Source organism: Coturnix japonica, chromosome 7 (assembly GCF_054131305.1).
Source record: "Coturnix japonica strain WE chromosome 7, WE-NBRP24, whole genome shotgun sequence".
In the NCBI taxonomy this organism is placed as follows: Eukaryota; Metazoa; Chordata; class Aves; order Galliformes; family Phasianidae; genus Coturnix; species Coturnix japonica.
The window spans coordinates 21,098,986-21,125,540 of record NC_140669.1 but is presented as its reverse complement, the minus strand read 5'-3'; the positions used below and the strand labels follow the sequence as shown (position 1 = coordinate 21,125,540).

The window sequence follows — 26,555 nt, the reverse complement described above, 5'->3', positions numbered from 1 at the left end:
CTCTCTGCCTGGGAGGGTTATTTCAGTTCACTTCTCTGGAGAACACGAGGAGAAAAAGGTAAGGATCCAACACAGCTCCCAAGGGCTCCTCATACTCTCCAACTGGAATAATGGAGATATCTTTAAGTGCACCAATTTGTGTTTGAGTGGACATGTTTAAAAAGCTATGTGTCTGCTTTGATACAGAGGAAAATGGCCAAAGGATTCTTGCTGATTTTGTCATAAAGAAAAATAAGCAGATTAGTACTAGGAGAAACCAACCTTAAGCAATGAGAACTGACTGAAAAAAGTAATTATTTGGTCTGGATAGAACTGATAACCCTTCAAATTGATGTATTTTCCCTGGTTGTTTTTATGGTGTTCTTCATCAGGAAATACAATTTAGCTTCTGTGCATGACGAGGAGCTTAAAATGGAAAAAGAAAGTGATAGGGATCCAAACTTAACACATTAGCACAGTGGAAATTAGGGAAGTAAGGAAGAATTTGAAGCTCCCATATAAAAACCCAAGAGGACAGGGAAGGAAGAGAGGATGCAAAAAGGCAAAACAGATGATGAAAACAGTAGAAAAGTTACTAGATTCTTAAGTACATGGGATGAACCTATCACTGATGTGGGATGGTATAAGCTTAGCAGAGTTGAGAGTTTAGTCTATGACATTAGAGCAGCCCTGAAAAAACAGAAGTTTCAGCCTTCCTTATGTTCAGTCCTTCATTAGTTATTGTTACTGTCCTTAGGTAAGAAGCGCTGACAAGGATCATGATGAGGTAAATCATAATACACTGGAAACATTATGAATTTGGTTCAGTCTTCAGATCCTGACTTCTGCCACCATTGCCTACTCTGTAAGACTGTGGAATTAACAAAACATAGCATAGCAGCATTAGAAAAAAAAAATACTCTTGAAAGCAGAATTAAAAAAATCCTCTTTGCCATCCATCACACATTGTAATATAATACTAGGAAGAACTATGCACTGAGCTGTTATCTGGTTTGCTGTCTGATCTTCTCTCCAGATTACCACCTAAATCAATAGCTCTCACATTGATTTTTCCAGCACGCTATTCCAGTAAAAAGAAAAGTGCTGTGAGATGAGTCAGCTATTTACTATGTCTGCAGAGATGCTGCTGTGTTTTTGTTTTGGAAAATCAAAGCAGGAACCAAAGAACCTACACACATATGTAGGAATAAGATCTTACCTGTTGCACTCTAACCAGACACTAGCTCTGCATACACATGGCTTTGCTACAGCTTTCTACGGCAACTGCAAACTCACCTTAAGACAGCACGAGCCACATTAAGGGTGGAATCAAAGTGCTTGGAAGCAGTATTAGACAAATAATAGCACTGTCTTTCAGCTCAGATTGTTACTATGGCATAGTGGGAAAGTATGCTCACATTTAGCTAAGATGATGCTCTCCATCCATTTACTATGACGTGTACATCAGTGCTGAATTTTCATTTATTTCTTTCATTTAAAATATTTTAATGTATTTGCATTGTTAATATAACAACTATTGTCCTGGTACTGTATTGAAAAATATTAATCACCCAGAAGCTCATGCTTTAGTGTAGATTGACGCATACACTGTAAGTACAGAAAAAGAAACAGCCAGCAGGGAAAAAACACACAAAGATGAGGGAATAGTGAGACTCAGGAAGTCTGCTATTCTGGAATTATTGGGGAAAAAAACAAACAACCTATAAAAATAGAATTGTTCGAATCATTTAAGATCTTTTTAAAAGTTCTGTTTCACAGTAATGCTTTTCATAGCATTGTGTATTTTGGATTGCTACATTTGCCTCCTAATCTCAGTCTAAATAAAATAACATGAATGTTTTTGTAGCAGTGAAGAGGAAGGAATAATGAATTTTCTATTTCAGGATATTTTTTTAATAAAAATGTTTGTATTTATGACGTTTACAGCATGTTAAATTAGGGGCAATCCAGGCTGTTTACAATGTGATTATCAACTTCCAGGTGCCTACCTGTGCATCTAGGAATATCACTCTGGTTGGGGAGTTAAGGTGTACAGAAAAGGCATTTTACACTTTGCATTCTTCTGTTTACAAGCTGTTTCTGATTATCTGTGAGCTCCTCACTTCTAGAAGGTCTCTTCCTTGGGAATTAAGTTTATGTAGGAGCAAACTATGCCAGGAACTTTTCCAGACTTCAGCAGGGGTAACTGAGTAGGATGTATTCCTAGGACTATGAGGACCTGTTTCACAGAGCTTTTAATTTATGTGGTGTTTAATTTAGACTTATGCAGGGGAATAATGCAGCAATGACTTCAATAAGAGCTATTGCTACCCATGTAAAACTTTCATAAATTATTAAAACTTACTATAAGAAGATTATTTCTAATATCTAGTAAACAAACTTTAGCTGGTTCTAACAGATAGCAGCACCTAGGTGATGTGTTCAGTGTTGCTAAGTGCTGGAGAACTGCAGCTATTGAATGAGATATTAGATATTAGTAGAGCTCTCTGTTATGGTAAACTACTTAACAATTGTGGTTGTGATCCACTCTACAAATATTTTACTTCCTGTATTTTGCCAGGTAGTAAATTGTGATGAGCAGAAAGCATGGAAACTGAAGATATTCATCATCTGCCAGGAGATGGTTGGCTTTGTCCTGTACTGACAAGTGCTGGTCTGAGGAGCTGGTGAGTCCCCATAGATCTTGCCTACTAGTAAGCATGAGCAAGTCACTGGAGAAACAAGGCCCTTAAACAGATTTGCCACTTTTGTTTTACTGCCTTGAGTGTGCCATGACTGTGCCAATCACAGCCCAGTATCAGGAAGACAAACACTCCCACGTGAGAGACCAGAGACACATAAGCACCAACTTCTCACAGCCCCTGTGCTCTGCTTGTGGGCACACAGAGATACGGCTTGTTCTGGGTGTCCCCTCTGCACAGGGGAACAGAACTGCCATGGTGTTTCCAGGGCAGGGACAGTACCTGGACAGTACCTTTGAGGGCAGGTGGGGTGTACACACTCTGCTTCCGCTGCTTTGGTGATGAGCTCTGGCACTGGGGATTGAAAAAAGAAAAGAGACAGAGATGGTAAGACACAGGCAGAGAGCTTTCTGTGCATGGCAGTTCAGGGTTACACTGTGCAGTTCTTTCCTCTCTTTACCTGAAAACTCTCTGAGGTTGTTTTCCCTGGTGCAAAAATTTGTTTCATACTCAGAACTACCCTGGGCGCTTTTCAGACTAAGTGGTACTTCCTTACAGCCTCAATAGAGCTGGATTGAACGCTTTGCATACAGGCAGCATTGGTAGTCAGGTTTGGGATATACTGCAGTGCTCTGCATTGCTTCCAGTTCAGGAACAGTGAGAAGCATCTGTGGAAATGATATTGTGTAAATCTGATGCCAGCTCCTGAACTTTTGTGAACACAGGGAAAATTTAAATAGACAAAGTATGCTTAATGGACAACTTTTATAGCTCCCAGGCTAAACAGACTCACTACCGCTGAAAATTACCCTTAACTGTAAAAGATACTGTAAAGCATAAAGTTAGGGCAGTCTGCATTTTTAACAGTCTATGTAACTGACTCTCAGAAGGTGAATACTTGTATACATTATAATAATGCAAGATTTACTTTAATGAATATTCCAACTAACCACAGTATGAAGAATGACTCCACATGTAAGATAATAATGAAATTATTACTATGTACATTTTAACAAAAACAAATGGAAAATCCCTCCCTCTGCAATTTTTGCACGTATTATAATACTCAGACAAATCCATCAACCACTGAACCTTCAGCGAGGCCTGTTTTAAGGGATATCTTTAGAGATAGTATAACTTTTTGACCCCAAAGTCACATTTATGCACAGAAGATGAATTATTCCAAAATGACAGCACTGAAGTTACACATAGAGTGACAGAAGTAACTGCATCATACATATGTAACAAGACCTAACTGAGACATATTCCTTAGGCAGTGCAATTTCTGCAAAAGTTCAATTGGCCAATGTACCAACGTGGAATATCGCCATATATAAAGGATAATGAAAACACATAATATCTCACACATGGCTGGGTTTTGAAGACATACCACATCCCCAAGAAAAATGTAAAAAAGCTGTGCTTGAGCAAGCTTTATTTGCTCTCATCAATTTTAGTTTTATTTGCTCATAATGATGCTGCCTTCTACTTTTCCTCTGGTGTATCACCAGTGAATTTTTATCTCTTCAAAGATCACTGGAGACAGCTCTTAAGAAAAACACTGCCACAAGAATGCCACCAATCCTATTTACCTTATCACAATGGATGGAGTGATAACATTTATAAATAAAAGATTGCCTTCTTTTGAAAGAGAAAGCTATTTATAATCACTGTGGGATAGGCTGTTGGTCTTCACCCCTGTGAATCACTGTTAAGCCTACGTATGAATCCAAATCTGAAACAATCAATACCTCCTGCTGCTATTTTAGTGCTTTGCCGACTTCTCTGGGCAATCGGTGGAGGAGAAACTGATAGGGAGCTGCAGGAGCTGTGCAAGGCAAGATGAGAGGGGAGGAGCCAGTTCTCAGCTCTCCTGCAGACAGCTTCAGTCCTGTGCCCCCTGTGGGCTAGGCAAAGGAGAGCAAAAGGGGCTGTTGCATTGGCTTTGCAGCCCTCTGCTTGAGGTAGAAGGGTGAAGGGGCAGAGCTGGGGGATACAGTAGCTGGGTTTTGGGATGGCCGTGCTGCTGGAGGTATGTAAGTACATAAGTGTAGACAACTGCTGCAATAGACCAGGACATTTTGGAGGGGTTTCAACAGTAGTTCAATCCTAACAGTAAATGCGTTTTAAGAAAAAGTATTTCACTTACTTCTGCCTGTGAGATGTTTGCTCTCTTTTCATCTTTTTCTAGAGGAGGAAAGGATACAAAATAGAAAAGTTAGTACAAAAATGCTTCTCAGTGCAAAGTCTTGCAGCTCTGTGCTGCGCCCTAGAACATTTTTGTATATAAGAAATAACTTGGCTTCCTCTTTGTACCACTCAGAAAACCTGAGGCCCTACAATACTTAGTACTGTGTCTAGAGCTGTTTGATTCCAGTTTTTGCCTGGCTGGGCTGGCAGCAGGGCTCTATGCACAAGCAACTTGTGATGCCCAAACATTGCACAATAGCTACAGAATGGCATGCAGCAGCCTAATCCAGGACGCTACTGAGCTCCAGTAAGCACCAACAAAACCTTCCCTTCCATTCAGCTGTTAATACACTAGTAGTCACTAGTAGCTACGCTCCAGAGTAACAGTAACGTTCAAAATCAGCAAACTGAAGCGCAATGAAGTCTGATCTTTCATCTGAAAAGTTTAATGACACCACTGTTGCAGTCTTAGGCAACACAGGCAACAATCTCTAACTGTGCCACTACTTGCAGATATAATTGTGCAATATCTACTGATGTGTGACATCAGGAGGGTGGGTCAGGTCTGTGTAACATTGTAACATCACTTCATCCAACTTGGTGTCTAGGTGTCAGCTGCCCGTAATGCTTTTTTTGTTTGTTTGTTTTGTCAGGGGAAGAACCAGTCCAGGCAGACTAATTGCATTTCCTACTGTGTTCTTTACTCTTAAGCCCATGTATCTTGCAAACATTAATTGACTTACTGAGCTTTCTTGAAGTATGGATTTCACATAGGCTTTATACAAGAGGCCTTTATCTGATTTACACTCAAGGTTGAAAAACATGGTTCAAAACAGCATTAAAATACTTCAGTGTGGTTCCACAGCTACGGAATTAGACAAGACAATCAGGAGACCAGTTCCTGCCATTGACATTTGCATGACCTTAAAGCTGACTAGTCTCTTCCTTTAATTCCCTACCTATAAATAAGTATAGCAGAACCTTGTAGCCTTTTAAAGCACTTTGGATCATGAAGATATGCTGGCTAAATGGGTGATTATTTAAGTCCTTGCAATATTTTTTATTAGTGGCATGACAGAGAGACAAAGAATTCAAATACTCAAGACTGGATTTTTTACCTCAAGTTTCTGGATTTAGTTTAGAGGCTGAAAATTAAATAAATTGAGAACTTTCAGCAGAGAACAATTGAGAGTAAAATATGTCCCAGTCCTTCTTGAAATGCTAGACTTGTCCAGATGCAAAGAATTTTCAGAAAACCCAGCTTGAGACTTGCATAAGGAGTCAGTCTCACTACAGACAGCAGCTTTGTTGAGTTTCGGGTCTTCTTCCCAAAGATTTGCATTTCTCTAACCCTGCAGGCTTGCACTTTAACTGTTTAGTGGGGGCAACATTGAATTTATGAGAACCAGAAAGTTTCCAGCCTTTCCTTTCATCCAGCAGCCCTTAAATAAAGTCAACTTTGTGAACAAAACCCATCCTGTCAAATTAGAGAAACTGTTGATATCCACAGGGCAAAGAGTGCCAATAAATAGCAACAAACAATGCAGAAATTCAGGAATGACTTACAAAAATACACCAGCACTTTTTTCAAATCCAGAAAAAAGCCTGAACAACCAAAGGAGACAAACCTGAAGCAGCAGGTGTGAGGTGTTTTGTATGTATTGTGAGATCAAAAGAAAGGCAGAGATGGCTGGAGATATCTTATGGTCAACGGTACATTTTGTCAGGTGTTTATTTATGGCATTTTTTCAGATCGTCTCTTGGCCTAATTAGCTAGCAGGAATCTAATACTCAAATCATTTCTTGATGTTTTTCTATGTTTTTGTTATTCAAGTGGTGTTTCAAATCATATGAGAAGAGCTAAGAACTCATTTGTACATGCCCAAATTGCTGCAAAGTGGAGATTTGTCTCCCACACATTCGTGTTAGCTTAGCTCATTTTAACTTTAATTAGCACAGTCATCCAATGAAGCTGAAAGAATAAGCTGAACTACTCCAAGGGTATCTTTATACAAAGCCAGAAATAAGGTGCTGTTCTCTGAGATCAGACAGGATTTGAGCCTATGAAAGCTGGCTATGTGCAGAATAATGCCCATCAGAAGCGGCTTATCACTTTTCCCCTAAATCTCCATTATGATGTAAATGGCAAGGTCACGCTGAGGGAAACCTGATGGTTGTTTTCAAGATCAAAATCTGACTCTTGCCTCCCACTGGACAGTGTTAATGCACTTGCAGCAGCTATGCAGGGCAAGAGGTGATGTATTTTGAAAGACTTTGCCTCTGACATCACCCATGGAATCTGCCATGGAGTCATCCAGCAAAAGCTCGTCTCCTCCAGCTAAGTACCCTGCTCTCTTTCCCATTGGCAAAAGAGAATAAAAGCATCTTATGTAGGGTTTCAGTTGGGCCCTGGAGGAAAAGAGCAGGTTAGAAGCCAGCTTTTACACAAGTCAAACTCAGTAAGAAGCTGGTATAATTGTTGGAGAAAGTTTCATGTAAAGAGTTTGAAATTTTCTTTAGGAAAACAAAGTTGATGAATTTCAGATAAAAATCACAGCTTGTATTCACCACCAGTATTTGTAAAACAAGTTCATTGAAATCAGACTTAGAAAGGGTTTGTCGTAATGTTATTTTGTGGTCTTTCTTTTTAATTTTTTTTTTTCCTGCTATCAAAACTACTTTTCCAGAAGACAAAATATAATAAAAAATATTTCATGCTCTGCTTCTGGCAGAACACTAACAGCACATTGCTGGATTAGCTAGAACTCCTTAGCTTTTTAACCACTGAGGTCGGAGAAAAAAAAGGCCATAAGGCAATAAAAAGAAATACATAGCTAATTCCCTCTTACTTGTTGGTTTCTATTTGTCTATATCTATCAATGAAAAATTGACTATAAGTATGAGTGTAATTACATTTAATTACAAAAAAAATATCCTGGTAAGCCCTCCTGGCACGCGTATGTGTTTCTGAAAATCTTCTCATTGCAAAAACATCTCATTAAACTCCAGTATTGTAACTACTGCGATAAACATAGCTAGAGGGTCTTCTCCCTCCTCAGTCAAGTGCTGACAGGCGAGTATGTTCGTTATAGTTCTGCTGCATTTCACACAGTAATCAGCATTTAAATTACCTTTAGGGAACACAAATAGAGAGATTTGTAGAGGAAATATTAATAAGAACAGGGGAAAGGGGAGTTTCCTGCAAAACATAGGCTTCTGCAAGGTTGTTCTGTAAGGTGCCTGCAGGAAGATCCTGTGCCACTCTGACTCAGAGAGCACTGTGGCGGATGGCTTCCCTGTGCCAACTACTGGCACAGTATAGAAATGTCCTGGCTGAGGGGACAGAGTATGATTGAACTGATGGAACTAGAAGGGACAAGCTGGACAGAAATATGCACATGGAATAGAGTAAGAAGGCAGCTGTGGTTGTTTTTGAGCTCCTGGGGAGCCCTAGCTGGCTCTGCTATTTCAGCCCAAGTGTATTTGCTCACACTGACTCCTACACTAACCTAGCTCAGCACTGCCTAAGTTTATCTAGAGCCCCTGACTGTAACCAGACTTCCAGAGTTCACTGAAATAAGATGGGCCACACAAATCAGCTGTTTCAACATGCTGTATTTTCTTTCCTGATAAATCAGTGTAATTAACATTCAAATAACTTGTATTTCCTACTGTTCATGTAGGTGAACAAGTTGAACAATTCAAGTTGACATTGCTAGTACTGAGTACCAAGAGCAATCTGCTTAGTTAGTCCAAATGCTTCCTAATGTTGCTTGAAGTCAACTTTCAAATGAAATGAACGGTCATATTTCTATCAATACAACAGCATCTGGCCCAGTTTCTGCATCACTGTGTACCACACAGACAGCATCCAAGCACCTACCTAAAACTGCACAGCCATAAGAACATGAAATACAACTCTTTCATAAATTACACAGATAAAAATTGCTTTAAAATGTATGTTATGATACTGTAATCAGATTTGGAAGAAAATGGAGACATTATAAACCTCAAATGTGAAACTAAATGTATTTGTTCACATCACATAGATCTCAGAAGGGAATTATAGTGCCTGATTACCAGCTTCTTGTTCCAGTTTCATGCCAGATGCATGGAAATCAGTCTAGTTTCACTGGCATTAAACTAGAATATAACAGTGATGAATCAGTTCTGCAGCCTTACAGAGAGCAGTTTTGAATTGTTAATAACAAGCAACAAAAAATCATCACTCTAAAGCATTATGCTGTTAGCCTTCTGTTCTCCTCTCCCTATGATAGCCCAAACCTCTTAAATATAAATTCCAAAAATATGCATATACATTGGAAAATAATACAAATTTCATTCTTCAGCTTCTCCTTTATAATTAAAATTAATAATAATGAAGTTTAATGAATAAAGAGCAGCTGAATTGGTCTTTCTGCCATCTTGGATGTTCTGATCATACATTAAGCAAAACACAGCCACATTTCTTGTGGTGTGCACCTTGTAATATGTGAGAAGGCATTGCTGTTTGTGTTTTTGTTTGTTTTATACTTCTTTTTGTTACTTTACTAACTAGTCCGGTTGTGATTTTACTAGAAGACAAAGCAGGCTTTGTGGAAAAGTCTGGCATGAGAAAGTCTCTCCATGCAGAAGTTCCTCATAGCACTCTGTGCCCACGAGGCCTTTTCTGTGGCCCCACTCAGTGTTGAGCCCAGTGAGCAAGGATTGCTGGAGGAGAGCTTCCTGGCCAGAAGCTACTCATCATACACAAGTGGACATCTCCAGACTAGGCAGCTCTTTCCAGAGAAAGAGATTCTCTTTTAATAACTGATGACTGACAATAACTGATGTGGCTTTCCATCAGTGCTGGGCTTGGAGCTACTTTCCTGGAGTTGCTTTCTAAGCATAAAGACTTCTCTTGGGTGAAGTCAATCGAGAGGGCTCTTAAAGAACAACTGGCTAAATAAATGGAATCAAAAGGAGGAAAGTCAAAGACTTTTTATTCCTTTTGGTCTCTAAGATAATACATTTTCTCATCCCAATATAAATATCTCATTGGATTCTGGGGAATTACTCTGAAATAAGTTTTCCATGTAATTTCAGGAAATTTGGATGACTGGTGTGGACTCTGTGGCATTAAGACTGGGAGACCTCTCCAGCAGAACCAAGAGGTATCACTGTGTCTAGAAGTACCAGGTCAGAGGTAGCCCATGCTTGGCTTTAGAGCTCCATAAAATTAATTCCTTCTGAAGGTATATTGTCTAGTTAAGTATGAAGTACTTTTAACCGTTTATAGCAAAACATAGGTAAGTTTAACCCCAAATCTTTGTTATTTTTCATCTGTGCACACACATTGCTATACCTATTATGCGCCGGCCCACTTCAAAAGGGGGCTACTTCAGTACCTGCTTTAACTTGGCATGACGGGAAGTGAGCAGTGCTCCAGATATAACAGTTCCAGCTCTGAAGTTGAAAACATTTTGAGGGCTGCTCAGTGTAGATACTATGTAAAATCTGAGGTCTATATCAGCAAAATAAAAGAAGCAAAAGAGAATTTATGAGATGTGAAAGACAAAAAAAATGATTTTAGTGCTGACTTCAGTGAGTCATAAACAACAGGAAGTTTTATAATTGACTTTGAAGTCAAAATTTTATCCCAGATTTATAGAGTGACTTTGGTAAAAACCAATCAAACAAAAAAACAAACAAATCACTGTAATTTAATCAACTATTTTCAAGTTACTGCAGCCTGGAAAGAACTTCAACCAACTGCCTACCTACTCTGAAATGTTATTCAATACACAAACAAAATAACGACAGTCAAATTAATAGTTACAATATCTTTGAAGACTTTGAAGATTAATTCATTTAACTAAAGAAAACTAACAGAGTCAAACTGAAGTAAACTGTTGTGCTTGGTGATGCAGAATTTAAAATACTTGGCCTATGCTTCTGGAGGTTGGTTGTAAACTCAAGTCTCAAATCTGTAAAGTGATAATGAAAAGACGCATGATGACCTACACACACCTCTTTTATGGGAATTCTTTTAGGATGACAGCTCACTTGTAGACTGAAATGTAGATAAGAAAAACTCCTTTCTTTGTGGAACAAATATATGCAAACCAGGGTGACGCTGATTTTCTGACATGAGCTCTGATGGCTTCAGAGAAGAGCGTCATTGCAGTGGGAGGAAAACCTGACAGCCAGCATTTTTGACTTCTGGGAAACACTGGAAGGTCAAAGTGAAGTACAAGATGACCTTGAAAAAACAGAGATATGGAACAAGGCAAGGGACAAGGACTGGAAAACTGACATTGTCTCAGAATTTGTCTGAATGAGTAGAAGGAGGACTTATCTAATGATAAGGTTATATTGACACCAGCTCTATGACAAAAGCAGATGTCAACAGAGATTACATCTTTTCTGTAAGCGGCAAGGGCAGTTTCCAAATGGAAAGAATAACCATACCTAAGCCTGGAGCATAACAGTGAAAGAAAAGATTTGCATGAAGGCACTAAGTGGGAAGTGAAGATGAAGACTGCTGCTGAGAGGTCTGAGGAGGGCCAGAGCTGTTCAGTGACTGCCAGCAAATGCTCAGAGAAACAGGATCAAAGAGCAGAAACTTCCCTCTCAAATTACCGTATCCAAGCAAAACATACAGTCAAATTGTTAAATATTTGCAAATAGTGGCTAATGTTTTACCAACTGTTACCAAAGCACATTCACAAAAACTTCCCAAGTAGTTTGCCCATTGTTGCAAACACTCAAGCCAATGTGTCATTCTGTGAAATGATTCATGTTCATTAAGTATTTTCAAATACAAAGGGTTAAGTACCTTGAGACAATGGGTTATGAATTCACTAGCAAAACTGAATAACATCAATAACCTGTTGCTTCCTGGGTGCTTGCTTGTGTTATGTTCAGTCTGCATTCAAATCAGAGTGAAGAGCTTGAAGATATAAATTAAACTGAGGCAAAGCTCATAAAGAAAAATCCATGATTAACAGAAATATGGTAATAGTGGATCCCCTGGTAAACTATTTCCTAATAGCTTCATATAGAGAAATCAATTGCAATGAAAAATGACTCAGAACTGATCCACGGATGGCAGTCTTTATGTAGGAGTGGCAGCAGCTGGAACTACATATGTGAGCAGTCGCCCAAGTTTTCTGCTGTGAGCTGTAAGAGCATTCTAAGCTCTAAGATAAAAAGCCATCACCAATAGCCAAAACTGAAAGAGTCAAACATTTCTTCGCTTGTTTAGCCATAAAAGAAAAAAATTCCTAGCTGAACATTGTGTGTATTGTGGAAAGTGACATTTGTCAGGGGAGAAGAAAACAAACACAAAATAAAACTCTTCCTTAGCCACTGATTATTATTGCTGCCTTTGCAGTTTCCTTCCTTTTTGGAATAATATCTCAAGGATTTCAGTTAAAATGTGTCTTCAAGCTAGTCCTTGCCAAGTGCTCTGCTTTCCTATGATGAGATTGCACATGCATAAAACTCCTCACAATACATGTGTCAGTTTATGTTCAAACAAAGTGAACGACTATTAATAGTGCTGCTTGGGGTTATCATCATTTTACAAGAAGAATATGCAAAAGTCAGTTTTGTAGATTCATTTTTTTTGTTGTTTTTCTATCTGGAAGTTTTCAAAGAGTCAACAAAATGAGGTTCCATAATCTCATTCTCACCATGAACATGGCTAGACAGGATGGAAATGACAGGATGAATATTTGTTAACTCGGAACAAGTTAGCCTGTCATTTTCAAAGACATTTAACAGAATTTCTACTAACCTCACTAAATACCAGAGTAAGGGGATCCTGTGACTTGTGTTCTATGTCTTTGTCTGAACTGTCACAATCAGCAGCACATCACTGTGATTCATGTGGAACAAACTCTTCCACACCCTCCTACAGGATATGCTATGCACATTAAGGCCCAAGTAATCCACTAGAATCAGCATTCTGGGAAGCCTGAAAGCACATTTTTGAACAATTACAGCTCTGCTGTCTACTTACCTTATTTCAAAAACAGAAAGTAAAAAACTAATGTTGATCTGCACCAAAACATCTGGATCCCAATTCTTTAAAAAGAAAATTCTTGCCTTTTTTTCTCCACCTTCTTCCACTCTGTCACTTTTTAGTTCTTCAATATAATTGCACTCTGATAAGGCTATAAAACAGCACTGAAGAATATGAGATCAGCTGGTCCTGCAGGCTGAATTACTCTCCTTTTCTGTGCCTGTCTCAGCCAGCTCTTGTGGATCCCAGCATGACAGGGAGAAGGCAGAACAAGGACTGTAGGTGCATGGTGGCTGGTACCAGGGGTTACAGCTTGGCAGTGGTCAGAAAAAGAGTGGGAAAACATCCAGCTACATCTTTGGTTTTTGCCACTGCCAGAGAACTGCTAAGGCAGAGGGCTTTTAGACTTGAAAAGAACACTGCAACCACAGCTTTTCTTTTCTGAGCAATGGAGACCCTGCTGAAAAATTTAGGTTGCTGGGCATCTATGTATGTGGATCAACAGTGCTGGAGAATGCAGTAGAGCTTACTGTTTTCCGGAACTTTCCATCTGGCCCAACTAAGCCATTGCACTTCTTGGTGTGACTCCTCTAATGTGTTGTCTAAATGAAGGATATGGAAGCATGGAAAACAATGCCTTTAAAATGCACACTTGGGCACTCAGCACTACTAATGGACTTCTGTAAGTCTGGTTTGACCTTCAAGATAAATAAATAAATAAATAAAAGCCATTCACTCTCTGCAGTACACGTGTCTCAGGGAAAATACAGAGAAAGACAGCATGTAACTGCACTTCGCACTCTGCTATCGTATTTTCCTGATCCTCCAATAAGGCTATTCAAGAAAAATATAAGAAGTGATGATTTTAAATACAGACATAAGATTAGGGTTTTGAGGAGATGAAGAGAAAAACAGCTCCTTCCAGTAAACATAGAATATAATTCTATCCTGCAGCTGCTCTGATGGCTGTAGGAGATTAGGCTGTTCCTAATCACTGGTGACACAGCCAGCTCCAGCCCAAGGAATGAGAAGCCAAGCTCTGCACTTCCCATAGACTCTAGTTTTCAGCAATCCAGCCTTGTGCAGATGGTGAGAAGTTCCCTGACTGGTAGCAGCTTTTTCCTTACACTCTACCAGCTTAAAGTCCAGGTTCATTGAATTCCTGTTTTTGGTGGGTTTTGAAGTGAGCCTGTAACTTTGGTTATTTCACATAAATAGTTAATTGTCTTTTTTCCCCTCTGGAAGCACAATAAATGAGGCAATTGATGCTTTAAGTGCAACTACTCCCCAATATTCTGAACATAATGAGGTTAGTGCTAAAAGCTGGATTCTCTCTCATCTGTCTGCATTATCTATTTATTCTGCATACGTCACCATGGTAAATGAGTGCTGCATTAAGTAGTAAATAGTAGAGGTCAGGCAAACTGTGTGGTGCTTTATCTCCTCAGCAGGGCTGAAACATGTATTAATGGATTTTAGTTTCTACACTATGTTTAAAGAGAAAGTATTAGTATTATCAAATGGTTGAACTATAATTCAGGCCATCTCAAATCAAAACGTTATATTCTCATTCAAGCCATTTTGTCTCATTGTTTTTTAAAAGACTTCATTTCAAATTATGGCTATTTTAAAAATTATTATTATTAAAAAAGCACCCTTAAGTACAGACAATGTTTTGCAACAGACTAAACTGAATAGATTTTGTTTAAAAAAAAAAAAAAAGTTCTCAAAATGCCACCAACATTTAATAGTAATTATAGAGTCATGTAGCTGTACTAGAGATAGCTTAAGCACTTTAAGTATAAGCCATTAAATATACTTCGATATTTCATTTTGTAAAGAGCAAACTCAGCATTCCATTGTCATGTCTCACCAAAATATGCTGAACGAAGTATACAAATATTTGGTGCAGAGCAAGCCTTTTGGGGTTCCTAAGCATTATGAGTACTAGAAAGCTGGAAGCTCTCAAAATTACTTTCTCACAACACTTTTGTTCTCAACACTGCTACTCCCTACCCATGGTATACCTTGTTCTCATGTCAATACACAATGCAGATGAAAGCAGAGGCAAACTGTCTGTAAGTATATCAGTAATGACACTGAATGATCAAGGAGCTGGTGATCTGTAACATGAAACCATGTATGTTAAAAATGTTCTGCAAATAATCTCCTGGGATAGAATAAGGCTGTTTCTATGGTGCTTTTGTATAAGGAACGAGGAAATGGATGAATAGTACAAGGTTCAGGTCTAAAAATACCTCCTCCTCTTTCAGATAGCTCCATGGACATTGACCCCTCAAATGCAAAACCAACAGAAGATGAAGAGCAGGAGCACCTAGCAGCATCATAGTGTGCATAAACAGCAGTGTCACAAGTAAATAACAAAGAAAGTAAATTCACGTGCTGGGTATTTGAGGATGGAACGAGATAAATAGATAAATGGACTTCTGTCCAAATTAAGACAGCTTCCTGTCCTCTCAGTTGCCCCTGTCCTCCCATCTAGGTCTGAAATCTAAGTTCCAGCTGTAAATGTTCGACTTTCACCACCTCTCTGCAGTCAGGCTCAGTCCTTTCCACAGCCCAGAGCTTTTTCAGACCTTGCTTTCATCCTGTACTTCATTTTTTTGGGGGAGAGAAGGCAGTAATTTGTCTCAGTTTGACTGTAAACTTACTCACTTCAGCCCAGCAGAATTCTGCCAGCACTGTGGGCAGGGATTTAAGGCCTTTAGCTACAAGTGGCAGAAGCTCAAACTTAGCTGCAGCTGAGGACTGACATGGTACACCCAAAGAGGAAGCACACTTTATAGTCATTGTACATCTCTACTGTAGCAGTTACTCCACACAAATTAAAGCAATCCCAAGGCTGCTTTAGTTACCATAACCCTTACAGGCACAGTATGTTATTAGGAGAAATGACTTGAGGAGCCAAAGGAAGAGTAAAGACATAATACTGACCTGAAATCCTCACTGGGTCAGCTAAGTTGGTCTGGTGGTCACCTGAAGTCAACTAGTTTAGAACAACAGAAGGCATGAACCTATGAGCTTTTTTCCATCCTCAAAACATGTAGCTTACTTGTGCATCATTTAGAACAGCACTGATTTCACACTGTTCCTGACTATATGTTTTACACAAGTATATTGCTCTCCAGAAATGTTTGTACTTGTGAACCAATATGGTTGTGACCTCAAAACAAACCAGCAAAAATGCATCTGTGTACCGCTGTGATAACCTCCAGATCAGGCTGAGCAGCTCACAGTACTTCCCAACCAAATCAAAATCTACTCCTAGGCATGCAGTCTGTATCATACTGCAGGCAGCCCAACAGCTACTTCAACTGACATAAAATCCTCACCATGTCATGAAAGCAGCACACCTCCTGCCCATGGCAGTGCAGGAGTGTCTGCCTTTGAAAGATGCTGAGAAAAGCTTTTTCTTTTTTTCCTCCCCACAAAATTAAAAAAAAAGAAGTTTCATTGCTTCTGTTTGGAACCCATGAGATGGTTTTCTCTGGGCTGCATTAAAAACAACTCAAGCACAGTTTCCTGTCCTTATTTATTTATGCATTGTCTTATTTTAAGTCTGTGAACTTTTATTTTCTCAGGTCATATCACAGAGTCCCTACTCATGCAGCCTATGTGTGAGGAACTAACGCTGCGACTTGTCCCTGGGATTCTGTGATCCCAAACTGCGGAGTAAATTCAAACCAACCCAAATGAAGGAGCTTCGATGTACAGTGTAAGTGGGCAAGGAAATGGGATGGAATTTGCCACTGGACATTTGCAGTCTCACATCAGCCTGCAGACTGCAGACTTTCTCGAGTACTGACATTTTCTTTCCAGCTCAGGAATCCCTCTGTCACCTAAAATCTCTCATGCAGTATCTGCTCTCTGTATTTCATTTTCTCACTGTCAGCTGGCCCTTCACAGTGCTGGCCTGAGGAACACAAAGGCCATGACTAGCAGAGCCTGATCTCTGAGCATCTCTGTGTCGGTAGTAAGGTGCATAGATCTGTACCAGTCCTGTGATCGCTGCTTATTGCCATACCTCCATGAAGTCCTAGACTGCAATAAAAACAGTATGCATAAGTGGTATTCAAATTTAGCATATAGAAAGGCTGAGTAGTTAGACCAAAAAAAGTTAATGACAGTTTTTTTTATTACCACATTTGAAGCCTAAATTTGCAATTGAAAACAGCTGCTCTTTGGCTTGCTCACTTTCTATTTCCTGAACCAAAGTAAGCAGTGTGTCCTACCAGGATCCCATGCTTTTGAAAAACATATCAATTTTCATGAACTGTGAGACCAAGAATTCTCTGTAGACTCAAGTTTCAGTGAGACTTTTGCCTGAGAAAGGAATTGTAAGGGAAATGGTTGATCACAGCCTGAAACTCTGATTAACCATCTGAGGCAAGTGATGAGTCAGCTGTGGGAGCACAGGTGAAAGTAATTCAGCTGTGCTCCCAGAAGGGGGTGAAACTTGACTCCACCTCTCCCAGACCCCATTTAAGGGCTGACCACCACCAAGGTAGCTTTTCTTTCTGGAGATTGCTCCTTTGTGGAGCTCTTTTGGCAAGCCTCGACACTGGTGAGCACCCTTTCTTGATTGGAGGCCTCAGAGTTGGTGAGTTTTTTCCTTAGATACCCTCTGGCTAATCTATTCCAGCTATATTTGTATTTTTTTTCAACTCTACATGTATTATTTCAACCGCACAGGACTGTAAGGCTGATTTGCTATTGCCCAGAAAGGCTTCTCCTACTCAGCAAGTGTCTTTTGTCTTGGAAGAAAATGTAACTATCAGATGTGAAAAAAACACATTCCTTTACCTAGAAGCATAAGCTAACAACAGGTAGAGAACAAATTTAGCGTTAAAAAAACCTCTATTTTGGATGGTCATAGGACTGCAGCTGGTGTAAGGGCCAGTTTTCATCCTACCACCCATATGTCTGCATGGTTTGCTGCTGTACTAAATGCTGATGCCACCCCCGAGGCATCTCACCAGAGCTCTAGAGGTGCAGCTACAGAAGGGTGCTGAAGCCCGGACACAGGCTGCAAGCCTTACCGGGGATGAGTGTAGGTCTTCTACCTTCAGATTAGAATTTCCAGCAGTCAGGTAACTCAGATGCAGTGAGTTACCTTTACTTCCTTGAAATTCAATTCATGCAATGTGAAAAGGCAGCTCTGGAGAATTCCCAAAATACATTGCTCTGTTTTTCTTATTTCCAAACATCAAGTAATATTTACATTATGGGGAAGGAAGCCAAAACATGCAACTGAGTAGAAAAGAGAGATGGAAATAGCAAATACATAAAAAATTCAGAAATGCAGAAGTTTAACTTGAAGGACTGGAATATAGGCAAACTTCAAGAAGACCAAGCACTCTGTCACAGCTAGAGTAGATCCTGGCAGTCAGAACTTTTTGATGTTGCCTTGGCTCTGTGACAAAGACAGCCATTGCAAGAACATTGGCACCGTTTTCCTATCAAAGTAAGCACTAATGACATTAAACCTGACCCATGGTCTGACATATTTTCCTTCCTCAGCTGCCACTGCCCTACAACATTACCAGCTTTCCTTTGAGTGGCTGCAGTGTAGTGCTGCTGGTTTAAAGCATGGATAGACTTGTATTTCACATAATAAGAATTGATTTTCATATACATTCTCCTACACTTAGTAGGGATACAGGGGGTTATAAGTATACTGTAGCAGTGCAGAAATGATTGCTTTCAGGGTATACTTTCTCATCTTGGCTCCAATGATATTCCAAGGAATAGAGGAAGCGGGAGAGCTTTAACAGGTTTTGGTTTAAGCTCTTCTGCAGGATAATAGGCAAATGTGCTTTTAAAACTAAGCACATGCTTGTGTCCCTTTTTTAAAGCATAGGGATAAACAACTGTGGTTATAACAGGATATGACTGGGTTACCCCTGTAGCCCATACAGGCACCCTGCATAGAAACAGATACTGAACATTCCTCTAACATTTATCTTTGCTCTCATAGATAGTAAATGGGTCTTGTAATTTCAAATAACATTAAAACTGACTAGATATTGTGAAACCAAACATCAGATTTCCAGAAAATAGAGCTCAGTTGATGGCAACTGAATCACAAAAGGGCTAAGTAACTTCATAATTTGAGTCTTGATCCTTCTAGTGCAAGATTTTCTGTTCAGATCATAGAATCATTAAGATTGGAAAAGACCTCTGAGAAAAAGGTGGGTTTTTTTTCATTGTTTTGTTGCTTCACAAGCCCGCTTTGTCCATGGCAGTAATTATCAATACTGTTGCTATTCAAATTCCTCTTCTGCTGACTTTGCATTTATCATGTATGATTTCAACCAGAGTGAGCAGGAGAAAATGCACCAATCAATGCACCAATAGTCTGGGATGAATATTAGCAGCCACATATCTGCAGTCACATTTACCACCTGTCTTTAAATCATTCATTGTGGTCTAGCCCTTACAGACTCCTTGGAAGCAAGAAAGCCAAGCAGATTCTTCTTACAGTTTTGGAGTAGCTGTCATCGGCTTAAAATGACTTGTCCTTAGTAGCCACTCCATCTTCACTTTATGGCAAAATGACCCTTTTATCTACATCTGTGAAGACAGATTCCTGTCAAGTCTGTTGTAGACAGTAGGGGTGGGTGAGAAGACTTACAAGAAAACAACTTTGAGATCTATATATGACACAGTTTAAACTGCATTTATTATACTTCCAAATACGTTTTACTATCTTCTGGTTTCCAGATGGCTCTGGATCCAGAACACCAGAATACCACAAAAATGCTGCTTTTTTCACTTGGCAATCAAGAGCAGATGCAAAAGAAGAAAATAGAAAAGCTTGTTTCTTAGAAAAAGTCTCTCCCTGTTTTATAAAATAAAAGAAGTTTAGATAATTTGAGTGAACACTGAGTGCATCTAAACTTTCCAGATTGCACTGGAACACACATTTGAAGCCCTTGGAAGTGTATCTTTCACTGTTTGCTGTAATGAGGGAATTAGAGTACTTCAATGCGTAAAATTCAGGAAACTGGATTTTAGTTAAGCCCAGTTCTAATTTATTTGTTGGCTTTGACAATATCACTTACATTTTCTGCTGCTCAGTTTCCTTATTGATTCAGGGAATCATGCTTCTAATGAAAATTATGGCAGTGTCAAGTTAGCACTCTTACTATTTTATTAACTGCAAACACGTGCAGAGAGGAATTAAACATTTTTGTAGATGAATCAATATTCATCATACTATTGAACTTGACTTGAAACCTGGTAGGAGGCCAACAGTTGAGGTCTAATCAGCAAGGTGGCAAGAGCCTCTAGTATTTGCTGACTGCTCTGAAAGATGAAGGTTTACAATAATTTTGGAAGTTCTTACACAACTTTTGAGATCGCATCCCTAATGAGTTTATTCACTCTTTATACTTTCATTGTAAAGCTACTGTCTGTCTCTCCAAATTAGCAGTGCAGATCTTGTATTCAGTGGGTTTACATAGCAGCGTGTGCACCTTCCTTTCAAAACTCTTGCCCGTGTCAAGCACACCATGTGGAAACATGTACACACATGCTCATGCATAAAACACATGGTGTGGTATAGGAAAATGAAGGTACTTACAAAGCTGACTGTGCAGAAAATTTTAAAAAGCAACAAGACAAGATTTAACCTGATATATTCATTGATATTAATGCCTAGTAAGAGGGATAATATATGAATGAATAAATATATGCAAGTGAAGTGGGTGAATGTTTGTTCTTGAGTTTTCATGGAAGTTGACTGATACTTTTAGCAATCTTAACTGATAATAAAAATGATTTATTTAAAGGTTTATTATGAACATTGCAGGAAAGGAGATAACAGATATGCACCACTTTGTTTACACTAATATTTCCTGCAAATTAAAAAGAGTTCTTATTCTCTGTTTGGTTTTGATTTGGTACTGTACCAAGTATCTGTTTATAAAAGGAAATATGATGGTACAGAGTGTACAAATTAAGTTGCAAAAGAGACTGACAGCCAAGGTGAGTTTGCTTTAAATTAAGTCCTAGCAACACAGGCACTGTAGATCCCATTAATGTAAGGAAAGTTGATCTGAGACAGATCGTAACTGAGAGCTGAAATGCCTGAAACTTGGGCACTGAAACTTGTTACTCTCTGAACTAGAATCAGCATTATCTCTTTAAAAAATGTACAGGTCACTTGTAGTGTCAAAAAAATACAGTGTTAGCCATATGACGTGTTTGAGCATCCCCAACCTGTGCTAATGCTGCAGTGATTACAACCAGAACAGCAGGGCTTTTAAATGCTTCCTTCTGCACAGTTCTCAGGAATTCATCTACTGGTATTATCAATCAGAACAGGAGGCCATCAGCATGATGCTGTAAGTGGAGATCCCAATAGAGCTAAGATGGTTTAATTTCACTGAGATGCCAGTGCATACAGTAATGATCTATGAGATGTATCAGTGAGGAAAAAGTCCAAGCTGTGTTTTTCTGTTTTTTTTGTTTTGTTTTTTTTTTTTTTTTTAGATCAGGAGATAGAAGAGATAAGGCAGAAAGGTTCAGAAAGCTACATAGAAGAAAAGCTGCATATAAAGTAAGTAATGTTTTAAATGGGCTATGTCTTGAGGAGTTTTTCTTGAAATTCATTTTTTCAGAGCTCTGTCACTTATGCTTACTAACCAGCTTATCACACATTAGTTTTTTTCAAGTCACATTTACTTGATAAAGTGTTTTGCAACCTCACATTGTCCTACCCCACAGAGGAACTTCTGAGAAGAGTCTCAGATGAAAATATTCTTTTTTTTGTTTTCGAAAAGGAATAGTGAAAACAGACATCAAAAAACTGGAGAACAACCTGTTCTACAATGCGATTTCCTTTGCTGAATTAGCAAAAATTGGAGCCATTCTAGCATCTCTAGAGTCTGAAAAATCAACACTACAACTGCATAGATCTCCACCTCGTTCACCAAGGGAAAGCAAAGTCCTGTGGAAGTTCTGCATCAGGGTCCTGTTCACCCTTCTCATGCATACTGCAGAAAATTACAAAGTATAAAATCCTGAAAATACTGACATCATATAGTAGTCAATGTTCACAGAGGTTCATGGGTTTTAATCTGAATAGTTCTAGTTTTATATTTAGTGCTATGAAAATAATGATGGTTTTTTAAAATGTAGTTAACAAAACCAATTTGCAGAGAATCGAGTATACAAATTCAATAGTTTAGATGGTGTGCAGGCACTTACCTGGGGGCACATGCTCATTCATGATGACAAGTGATGCTGGTGTAGGCCTTCTTTTCCTTATCTGTAATATACAGAAACCAAGAACCATCAGGGACCACTGACCACTTCATGCTCAAAGCAAAGCAAACAACCCATCTCATGTCCTTCTGAGAGTAAATTAAGTCAAGTTAAAAACAGCAGTAACAGCAACAACAAACATTCAAAAAACTTCTGTCTTTCTCACTGTTCTTCTGGACTGACAGTGACTGGGATCATGCTGCTACTTGTGCATGGAAAGCCAAAGCATGGTAGAGAGCCCTTCAAAGTACCTTTGTGATTTGTAGTCACCTTGAATAAGTTTTTGGATGTGTATTACTGATATGTTTCAGCCGTATCTCAAAATATTGACATTTGACTTTGCTGCATGAAAATAATTGTAGTAGCTGGTGAGCTTATATATTCAAATACCTACTTGTGGTGTAACTTTCATTAGTAATTATTAAAATGAGTATTTTGTAAGCATAAACAAGAGTTGATATTGCACATAAGTCCTCTGATGAATCCATATTTCTAAACTGTGACCAGAGGTGCTGTTATCGTTCTTCAGCTGAAGAAAAACTCAAGACTTTCAAAATAATATTTCCAAAGGGCACTGTGCCAAGGATATTTACCTATCAATATATGATCCTGAATAGGGATTATATGCAATTCTTCTTATTCAAAGTTTATTTGGTGAAGCTTTTTTGTTCCATTAACACTGGCTGAACTACACGACATTGGAATACCCCCTTATAATGAACATACTTGCACTGAAATTGCTACACTAAAACCTTCAGGCTATATCGATATTCTATTGAATTTAAGAGAGTGACCAGGAGTATTTAAGCTAGAAACCATTCTCACGCAAATGCTCAATGTCAGTGTGTTTGTGCTTTTTCGGTTGCTGAGCCAACATCTGTAGTGAGCTGGGTTCAAATTTTGCTTTCAAAGGGGTAAATGGAAAATTACATCATCGGGTTTAACAGGGTTATTCCAGATTAGAGCAAATGTAGCTGGCAGGAGCATTTGCTAGTTTAATTTCCTCACACGCCCATGGCTCTTGGAATTAATCTTTCGATTTTTTTTTTTTTTTTTTTTTTTAAAAAAAGCTTGTCCTTAAATACTGGGCAAAATTTGGGGTGTAGCATTTCAAAAGCCATGGGAACGCATCAAAATCCAAATCCTAAGATTCTCACAGGGTTCAGGAAAATGTCAGAATGCATCCTGATTGAATTCATTGCAGGACTTTACCATAAGAACGGACATTTTATAGCTCAGCAATACCTATGGACAAAATGAAGACTGGCAGCAGTTCTCTCCTGCACCCTTCTAGTATTTCTTCATTCAGTGGTCACTCACCCATCATTTTCCAGCAAAGGCAGCTGCCTTTTAAGAGCCATGACATCCAAACACTCAAGAAACAAGATACCTGTCCTAAAGGTGCAAATAATTTTATAGCTACTAACACAGAACAGTCAAGGTTATACTACTCCCCTGATATCAACTAAAAGGAGACTTACCAAAATAGAAGTGAGTGTCAGGAAGGACTTGCACTAAGAAATATACTGGGTGACCTAATTATGACTTATCCAGTATTTCTTCTAAGCCTGTGTGTGTCCTTCTTTATGTACATCTGTGCATAGCTGTTCAGAATACCAGACATCTTTTCCTACACAGACTACTGTATTGCTATATATATTTTACCTCTATCTGTATATGTGATTCAAAACATAAATAGTACACATATTAATTCCATGCATACATAATTCCACATCCAGGCACATACTTACACATATGTATTTCAAATAATTAAAACACATTAATGATGACATAAAGAAGACTCTAATAATCATGTGAAATACAGGAGATAACTGAAGAGATGACTGTGAGTAAAATGTAACTCTCATTTTCTCATGGTAAAATGAATGGTAAGTAAGTTGTCTTCTAACTGGACTCTATAATATATTTTTAGGTACCTGTTATCAACTTCATGTCTTTGTTTACATAGAAAACAATATTCTTTAGTTGATTGAGAATGTATATTCAAGTGGAGTGTATGTATTAGAGTACAAGTCCAGTTACAGAAAAGGTACAGCAAATGTACACTGAATAAACCTCCTGGAGGCAAAGAAGTCTTATTCTGCCCAGGGCATGTATCCACCTCTCTTGTATACAGACATCACAATAACCTCAAGAGCATTTAGTCTGTAGTCAAACTAACATAAGTTAGGAAAGATTTTAGGTCATATTACCTGTAAATGCCCTAGATCTTGCCTCTATCCACCCCATTCCCTCAAAAATAAGTGAAAGAAACTAGTTGTCCTTACCTGCTCAGCTGCTTCGGGATCTATTTGGCTCTGAAACAGCGGTACAGCAAACTGGATCTTTTTGGGGCTGTTGGGCTCCATGGCAGTGTTGAGGTGAGGCGAGTAAGAGCAGAGCCTGGAGTGCCTGAGAGCAGAGCCTGCAGCTCCCCTCAGCACCCTCCCGAGAGCCGTGCCGCGTGCTCCTCAGTAACAGCTGTAATTCCCGACTTAGCAAGTGGATCTGTGTGAACCGAGCAGCGCCCTTGTTCCACATCCACAGAGATGCTGCTGGCTTGGCTATTTTTCCCCCCTCTCTTCTTCAGTACTTCAGATCCTCTCAGCACAAAGCTGAAAGGAACAATAAGCTAATTGTGTACCAGTTCACTTCTGCATATGCCAAGCATTCACTCAGAAGCTAATTGAAAATGCAATACTAGCATTGCATGGCCTGGAGCCCTGGGATTTGAAAGAGAGGATCGCTCCACCGTACATTACTAACTGGCTGCTCAGAAGTGCAATGCAAGCTCCCTCTGAGTATTGCTGATGGGCTCTTAATTATTGATGAACACAAATCAGGAAGTTTTCAGTTTTTTGGGGGTGGAGGTAGCAGGAGGGGTGGATGCAGTAATTCCATCTTTGTTACACTGTGCCAGAACTGCTCTCCTCGCATATCACACAATAGCTTTTGCTCTTCCAAATCTTTTTCTAAACCTTTTCCAGGAAGACTTTTGGTGATGACGCTACATAGATACCCACACTCTCACAAAGCATATCTGGTGAACAAAGTACAGTTTGCACCTTAGGCTAGCTCAGATTTAGGCTGTGATCCATCTCGTGCAACTTCAGATACTGAGAAGTTCCACTTTTAAGCCAGCAATCTGGGCTCCCTCCTGCTTGACATATCGGAACGCATCTTACTCTGTTCTAGTTAAGAGGTGCACAGAATCTACTGGAGATTATATTTTCCCTCTGTCAACCCTAGGAAAAGTAAAGTTGACTCAGAGGTCTAAGTCCCACTTTGAAGTAAAATCTGTGCTTTCTTTTAAGACCATGAAAATACTGTGATCGATCGTATTAATAATACTCTGCTGAACATACCTGATTTTCAAATTTTATTTCATCTTAATTAAAAGTCTCACTTAGAGTATCTTTAAAGTTAGCTGTTAGAGCTCACAGCCACTACATGAAAGTGCAGACAGCAGAGCTCCTGCAGCTGAATTGGTGCCAAAACAGAAATGGCTCTAGGCAGATCAAAGGACCACATTGCAAGTCCAGTTCTAAGCCCACAGCCAAAGATCTTTGGGCAAATCTCCTAATCTCCTGATATCCATTACCAGCAGTTGGAAAAAAAAAAAACAGAGAAAATGTGGTGCAGAATGAAAATCTGACTGGTATGGCACATCACAGGATGCGCTTCATCTGGGACATGACTGTCTGCAGAGAACAAGTGAATTTCTGTCAGTTTTTTTGGGAGACCCGTGAGCTCTCTTCAGTAGATCTCCAACCAGCCACCAGAGCAAACAGGTGGGACACACAGAGAAGAATAACAACCTGAGCCTGCCTCTGACAGGCTGCAGTAAACAAACAGAAGAGCAGCAGAATTCAGAGCTGAGGCTGAACATCACCAAAACTCAAAGGAATTTGAAAATGCACTTCTAGTTCTGGCCACTGAAAGTGTTAAGGATTTCCACAGTTCATCACAGGTTTATTCTAGAACCGCTGAGTACTTCCACATCTGTGCCAGAATGGGAGGTGGGAGGAGCTGGGATCCTGTGTATGAACAATGTGCAAGCTGTATGAAACTGAATAAACTAGAAAAGGCTTTGATTTATGCAAATGAAAACCATTAAGACAGACAAACACACAAGTAAGCTAGTTTATGAAGGACTAAGTGGAACCCAAGAGTTGAAAATGCACTAAAAGGTGACGACCTGACTCACTCACAATCAGATATAAAACCCAGTGAGATTCCCCTCCTCATCCAAATCAGAAATCCTTTGTACCAAAGTACATTCCAATTGATGGCCAATACCTGAAAAATTGCCAGTGGCTTAGCTTTGACAACTTGCCTGATGCTCTGTGGTGGTTGGCACAAGCCATTTCTGAGATCTAGGAGCT

General features: G+C 39.3%; 1 protein-coding gene across 2 annotated transcripts in view; it reads right to left on the bottom strand.

Annotated features, from left to right (window-relative positions):
- The window catches only part of PPP1R1C (protein phosphatase 1 regulatory inhibitor subunit 1C), a 40,013-nt gene extending 15,331 nt beyond the window's left edge, over nucleotides 1-24,682 (bottom strand). The window contains exons 1-4 of one of the 2 annotated variants that reach the window (XM_085552701.1): nucleotides 24,459-24,682; nucleotides 22,114-22,174; nucleotides 4,831-4,868; nucleotides 2,964-3,035 (exon numbers count right to left, since the gene is read on the bottom strand). In XM_085552701.1, coding sequence (XP_085408827.1) covers nucleotides 2,964-3,035; nucleotides 4,831-4,868; nucleotides 22,114-22,174; nucleotides 24,459-24,539 — 252 coding nt within the window. In that variant the 5' untranslated portion in view covers nucleotides 24,540-24,682. The remainder of the gene's footprint in view (nucleotides 1-2,963; nucleotides 3,036-4,830; nucleotides 4,869-22,113; nucleotides 22,175-24,458) is intronic. The other variant, XM_015868305.3, reaches the window with a different exon arrangement.
- Nucleotides 24,683-26,555: the final 1,873 nt, after the last annotated feature.